The 6,830-nt window shown below is 39.7% G+C and overlaps 1 protein-coding gene across 2 annotated transcripts in view; it reads left to right on the plus strand.

Annotated features, from left to right (window-relative positions):
• The first annotated feature begins 98 nt into the window (after positions 1 to 98).
• The window catches only part of GLT8D2 (glycosyltransferase 8 domain containing 2), a 26,470-nt gene continuing 19,738 nt past the window's right edge, over positions 99 to 6,830 (plus strand). The window contains exons 1-4 of one of the 2 annotated variants that reach the window (XM_031064506.1): positions 99 to 213; positions 3,008 to 3,284; positions 5,182 to 5,236; positions 6,656 to 6,751. In XM_031064506.1, the coding sequence (XP_030920366.1) occupies positions 5,218 to 5,236; positions 6,656 to 6,751 (115 nt within the window). In that variant the 5' untranslated portion in view covers positions 99 to 213; positions 3,008 to 3,284; positions 5,182 to 5,217. Of the gene's footprint in view, positions 214 to 2,752; positions 3,285 to 5,181; positions 5,237 to 6,655; positions 6,752 to 6,830 lie in introns of those variants that run through there. The other variant, XM_005430082.2, reaches the window with a different exon arrangement.

The following is a 6,830-nucleotide window of genomic DNA, read 5'->3' on the forward strand; positions in this document are numbered from 1 at the left end:
TTTTTTTTTTTTTTTTTTTTTTTTTTTTAACTGGCTAGTGGTAGGCGAGGCAATGCGGCTGCTTGCGAGGTGTGCGGCGAGAAAGAAATGAGTTCCTGTTTAAACACCGAAGGTTGAGATTAGCAACCGAGGTTTTGGTTCTACAGCTGGCAGCGGGTGATCTGAGTGAATTCGAAGGCCTTGTTCTGCAGGACAGAAGCTGCTCGTTCCTGTGTGAGGGGAGTGTTTTGTGAGAATACAAACGTATGATGCTGAGGGGAATCCAAAGAAGGTGTATCTAGCGCTAAAAGTCTCTTCTCATTGTTCAGTTCTACATGGTAAAAGATGATGCTGAGATGTGTAATTGAGGTTGGATATTAGGAGGAATTTCCTCATGGAAAGAGTAATTAGACATTAGAATGGGCTGCCCAGGGATGTGGAGGAGGTGTTTAAGGAAGAACTGGATGTGGCACTTACTGCCATGGTCTAGTTGGTCTAGTCTAAGGTGGTGCTTGGTTGTAGTTTGGACTTGATGGTTTCAAAATGCTTTTCCAACCTGATTCTGTGAAGGTGTTACTGCATTGCCAGCAATCCCGAGGGTTCTGCCAGGTGAAGCAGCCAGTCCCAGTTCTGCAGGCTCATATGACTGCGTGCTGCTTAGCTCTGTTCAGATTCACGTAGAAATGGAAGGGAAGGTGAAAAAAACATGGGTGGATTTTGGTGAACATGAGCTTAATACAACTTAAATAGCACAACAAAATACTAATAGTTGTGGCCATCTGCACAAAGCATATATCTGTATGCATAACTCTTCATTTAATTTTTGTTCAAGCAGAAGATAACAAAATCAGACACAGATAATACAGTTTGGGCATGTTTGAGGCACATAGTTGAAATCCTACATTTTTTGCTCCTGCAAATGGAGCAATTGTCATTTAAAACAGTTAAGATTTTTAAGACCTTTATTGACTACTACTCATAAATCTGGCACTGTCTCACGATAAAAATACAAAAAAACAGTTTAGAGTTGAAGATGTTTGTTGTTATTCCTTTCAGTAGTCATGAAAGTCTTGATCCAAAACAGTGGTTTATCATTTAGAAAGTTCTTTCCTAGAAGAGAGGTACAGAATTCAAATAAAAGAAGTGCTGTAGAAAGAAAACTGCAAAAGCATTCCAGAAGAGCTTAGGAGGCAGGATATCACCATGTTCTGGTTACCTTGATCTGAGATCCTTTTGAATCTAAATCAAACTTGTGGATTAAATGCTAAAAGATTAGGAAATGAGATGATTCAAGTCAAAATGCATGTTTAGAGTTGACTTTTGCAAGTTTCCCTTAGCTTTTAACTCTCAAGAACTCTGCCAACAGTTGGCTGTGGCTCTCCTGCAGTCACGGAGCATTGGAATGCCGGCTAGGAAGCTCCCTAAGTGACCGGAGGGACACACAAGAGAGGCTGCCCCTGAGCTTCTGCCGAGGCCTTTCAGGTGGCAGTGGGTGTAGTGGCGTGGGTGACACTGCAACAGGATACCACTAGGATCTCGAGGTAAAGAGACGAAGGAGAGGATACTCGTATGCAGTCCAATGAAGCTTTTTTTCAGAGGACGGGTCAGGTACGAGTGACAAGGGAGTAGTGGTCTGGCGAGGCTTTTTAGAGGAGGCTATTTTAGGGGATGAGAGCATCACCTAACCAATGGGAGAACACTTGGGGAGGAGCATGGGATCTAACAAGATCAATTGTATTAACATAGGGGAGGGAGAAGCCTCTAGGACAAATCAACTTTTAGAACCAGGGTAATTGACATTGAACATTCGGGAACAAAAGGGGTGGATCTAGGTTGATGGATTGTCTCTGGCCCTCTGGGAGCCTATCAGGAACCCCCGGCCCGTCCCGAGTCGGCAGACACGGCGGGGGGGGGGACCCCCGACAGCCACTCTCCCGTGCCCCGAGGGTACTGAGGGCACCTAGGCTAGTTGCCTTTGCAGCAGAAGAGACACTACAGACGTCGGTAGATGATAAAGGGCCGATTCTTAGCAGGGGTTAATCCAAGGTTTTATTCAGGGGCGCTGGGGAGCTCCTGCACCTTAGGGGGCCTCCTGCTAAGAGCCCTGGAAGATGTGCCAAGGTTACATTTCAAGGGAGGTGGAAACCGAAAGTAGATAACATTTACACTAACCAATAAGTGACCCTAAGGGATGGGCACTGGGGGATGGACATTTAGGACTGCGTATGGGGCAAGGCTTGGGGGGCTGACTCCTAGCCTCTGGCTAATCAATCGAAGACCTGGACCGAAGCTTCTAGATGGAGGTGATGGGATGCTGAGTGATTGACAGAGAGCCAGGGTGGGGGTTTGGGGATGATCTCAGCAAGGAAGAGGGATTACACAGGTAAAGGGAGGGGGGTGCAATCTGGAATAAACCATTTGGGAAAAATACAGGGATACAAAAACAAAACTACTTCAAAGTATTACAAAGTATAAAAACACACTACAACAATGAACAAGGGAAGGGGATAGCATAACTTGGATTGACAGGTCCATACAAGGGAAGGAAGGGAGGAGCAGGCAAACAGGCATGTTGAGGGCAACTAAGTGGCAGGAAAATTTAGGGGTAAACAACTTGGGAAAAACCATTATGAGGGGATAAAACGGGGGTACAAGGATCAAACCATTTTTCTTAATTAACATTGAACCACTAACTGTTGCAATTGAAATAACTATAGAACTCATAAAACACACTGCCACATTTGGCTTTCTGTTAGACTTCGGCATGTTGTAGTCTGGCTCTGGCACACTAGTTGCCTGTTCACATTTACCATAAATAATCACTAAAAACATAACTTGCAGCTGGATTTTGGAAGTGACTTCTGGAAGGGTTTGTTTCCTTCTCTTTCACTCACTCCTTTAATGCTTTTTGTCTTTTGGAGTTTGTTTGCAATCTGCTAGCTGAATCTCAGAGGCAAGTTTGTCAGATCTGGGGCTGTATCATCACTCTGCACATCTGGAAGTGGTTTATGTGCTCTCATTCCTTCAGCGCAGCGTCTGGACTCTGCACTATTCCTCAGCAGCAGAGAAAGGAAAGAAAACCAGCACAACTCCAAAGGAAACTTTGAAGAGCTTGAAAAAGGAATCAAATCGTAAAACTGTTACTGTGCCCTGTAAGGCCCTTGTGTGGGTGACTTCAAAGGAGGATGGTGGTCGAGGACGCTTTGGCAAGAGTGCTTACGGCTGTGGGCTATCTAGGATCCAAGTAAATAACTCCACAGCGCTTCAGGAGAGGAGACTCCCAAATACGGTGCTGCTTTGAAGAGGTAAAAAGACTAATTAAGCAGGAAATATCTGATCAGTAATGTCACTGTTTTTGAGCTTTCCCTTCTGCAGCCCCTCATTTTGTTGCAGGATTTGGCAGCTGAGTTAGGGACTGCCAGGTTCCAGGAAATAATGTCTACAGTAAATGAGTACATATTTGCAGGGGAACAAATATACCTCTCTTTCCTTAAAAATCAGTAGGTAATCAATTAGTGTTTCAGGGGCTTAGGAATGCTGTAGTTGTAGAACTCAGACTTGTGTGAGAGTCTGTCTTTGGATTTTAAAGTTTAAAACATGGTTCAGTTTATGTGGATTTAATAGTTTCTGGAGATAACATGAAGCTGTGGCTGTGCAGCTTTCATCTTGCAGTGATCATCAGGATTATTTGTGGCTATTGTTACAAATGCTAATTCAAAGATAGCTCCGTGGAAATCAGGGGAAGAGTGTGATTAGCTAAAGTGGGGTTAGAAAATTAGTCCAAGAGCATAGCAGGTTCTGTTGTCCCTCTGCTTACCTAAATGAATAAAGTTTTTAAGTGTAAAAGAAAGTAATACTTCTGTGTAATGCATGAGAGAAAGGCTTTCTCAGCTGCTTTTTTCTGACAGATAAACTTGATTTCCTCTGTGTAAATTAATGCCACATGAAGAGAATGGTCTCCTGGAATGTAGATAAGTAGCGCAGATGTGGAAGAAATTCCAGAGTACTCCTTTCTCACTGCAATTTAGCCATTAGCTGACTTAAATAAATTTGAATATAAGTGGTTTGTAAACAATGCCACATCTTAAATTTCATATATATATTTTTGTTGTTATTGTTGTTGTCATTTAACTTGTTGGTCAAAGTAAAGACTAATTTAATATTCTGCCTGAAGTTGCGCACTAACCAATGGGAGGTGGTCAGTTTTGTGACTCAGATTTCAAGAATTCTTGCTGTTCTGTCTGATTTGTCAAGGAGCTGGAATAAACTTCACTTTTGTGTGTGCCTAGAACCTATCTTATATCTTAATCTGTGCTGTAATGTGTCCATATGTCTAGGTGTGGAAGCAGGAAAAATTGTTTTCTGTTCTATCCCTACATAGTGTAAATGTTGGATCACACAGTTGGATTTTTCTCTCCCATCCAACTTCTGGTGCTGTTTTTTACTGTTGGTTGTTGTTGTTTTGGTTATGTGCTTTGTGTTTTCTTTCATAAACAGTAGTTTTGGGTCCAGAATTCAAACGAATGTTGTATTTCTCATAATCCTGTACTTTAGGGATTATGTTCTGTCTTCTCAGACATGGCTGTTCTCAGGCCTGGACTAGAAGCACAGTTTTAGGGAAGGCTACCTCCTTTTCTTCAGTATCACAAAAAATGTGCATAAATACAAGCCCACTACACCCACTGGAAGAATACAGCTGTAAGAAATATTTCCACTATTGCTCTGAAATTTTTTGAGGATCTAGAAGACACTGTCCTGGTATAAGGTTCCCATATGTTTGGGAATGCATACTCCAGCAAGACATTAGTATTTGCTATAGTTACTATGTTGGAGGTGAAATCAGAGATAAATATATTTATAAATTGCATTAGTGGATGTTTTAATACTTCTTTGCACAGTATCTTAAAATGTACTAAAAATCACCTACTGATGTAGATGATCAGATGGGATTTATGAAAATGTTTTTCAAAACGTATTAGTTGCTAAATTATTAATAAAAATATTTCAAACCCATAAAGCTAGTATTTGTTCAAAAACAAAAGGTATTTACAGAGATTAATTGCAGTTTTACTTTTACCAGTTCTGTAGTAAAATTTGATAATCCATACCCTAGACCTTTATATAACTAACAAGAATACGCTTCTGGCATTAATGATATTTCTTAGTTTTATTTTTTTTATTTTAATTTTTTTTTAATTTTAGTTTACCATAGATCACAGTTCTCATCCAACAGGACACATGGCTCTTTTAAAGAAAGGTAAGAGAGATTAAAAACATTTGAAAGATGTATTTTTTAAAAGAGGACGGAAATACCAAATCCAATTTCTCATGTAACTGTTTTCAGAGTTGCGTACAAATTTATAGTTCTGGTATTGCTAAATTATGCTTAACTTTAAGTATGCAGATAAGCCTTTTCCTGTTAACTGTGTCAGATAAGTACTGCCATAATTCACATTAATTTAAAATTAGTTACTGCTTTACTTCATGAGACTGGAGATTGTGAAATTTCCCACCAATACTGCAAGTAGCTGCTGTTTTCATGTGAATTGTGCCCAGGGCACTGAAGCTGAATTTTACAGAGTCTGCACATTAATGCTGTTCATACTCAATATTGAGGTGTGGCCCCAAGAATTTTGGGGTTCTTATCAGCTGTAAGGGTCAGTGATTGAAAATGGACTTCTGCATTTATTTATGTGCCTGAAATTTCTCAGAAGTCAGTGGGCTTTTTCCTCAGCTGGTTTAAATTAGTGCAGGTTTGGTTTACTAATTTCAATCTAGTCTTGTGCCCAGTTGTGGCCAGTTGGCCATTTTAATTAAAATAGATCAAAACTCTGTTTCCTTTGCTCTTTTGAACACCTTAAATACATTTTATGCTGGTACAAAAGTAACAAAGTAGTCTGAAACAAAGAACACCCATTTTGATGAGGGCAGTGTATTCCTTCCCTATTGTGCTTGGTGAACTGTCCCAACACCTACACATGCCTGGTTTGTGTTGAATGACTTAAACTTGTACAAGACAGTCTTCTAGAAACTATGAATCAGAATATACAGTCAGGTATTTGCCTTGCTTTGATTTTACTGATTTAAATTACCCTGTTGAAATAAGTATTTTCAAATATTTTGAAACATTCCTGGTTTCACTAGCACGGTGGTTTTTTTTTTTCTAGAATTTTTAGGGTTTTGCTCAAATACGCCTTCAGGATCTGAATATTGAAATAGATATAAAATTTCTCCTGTGTCTGAAGTTTCATCAGGGAAGCATAACAGAATGGAAGGGCTACGTAAAAAGAATTCACTCATCAAGTGAGCGTAAACAGACAACAGACTAGCCAGGAAAAAAAACTGTTCTGATCTCCTGGTTAAATTCAGAAATAGGTGAATTTTCTAGTATGGATAACCCAAATATATTGTGACTCTTATGATTTAGTGAGCAAATTAACCATGAAAATCAGATTGTTGGGGATTATTTTAATAAGGGAGAATTACTGTTATGTTTCTAATGTTTCAAGTTTTTAGGTTGATCAAATAACATGAGAAAAACACAACTGATACAGGTTATCAAAATTTTCTATCACCTGTACTGGGTCCAAATTGTTTGGTTTTTTTTTTTCCTTAGTCAGATACTTGGGAATTAGCTGTTATAGTGATTGTTAACACATTCTCCCTCTTGTTTCAGTTAACCAGATCTTACTGTTACTTCTTGTCTTAACCGTGTGTGCTATTCTGTATAGCAAAGTTCACCAAGTGCCCTTGGCATTAAGAAATGAAACAGGTAAGTGACTCTCACTTCAGTTTCATTTATGTTCCTGTTTTGTATTCCTCATGTGTCATAGACATTTCTTTTATGAAAA

The sequence above is a fragment of the Geospiza fortis genome, unplaced genomic scaffold (assembly GCF_000277835.1).
Source record: "Geospiza fortis unplaced genomic scaffold, GeoFor_1.0 scaffold650, whole genome shotgun sequence".
Taxonomy (NCBI): Eukaryota; Metazoa; Chordata; class Aves; order Passeriformes; family Thraupidae; genus Geospiza; species Geospiza fortis.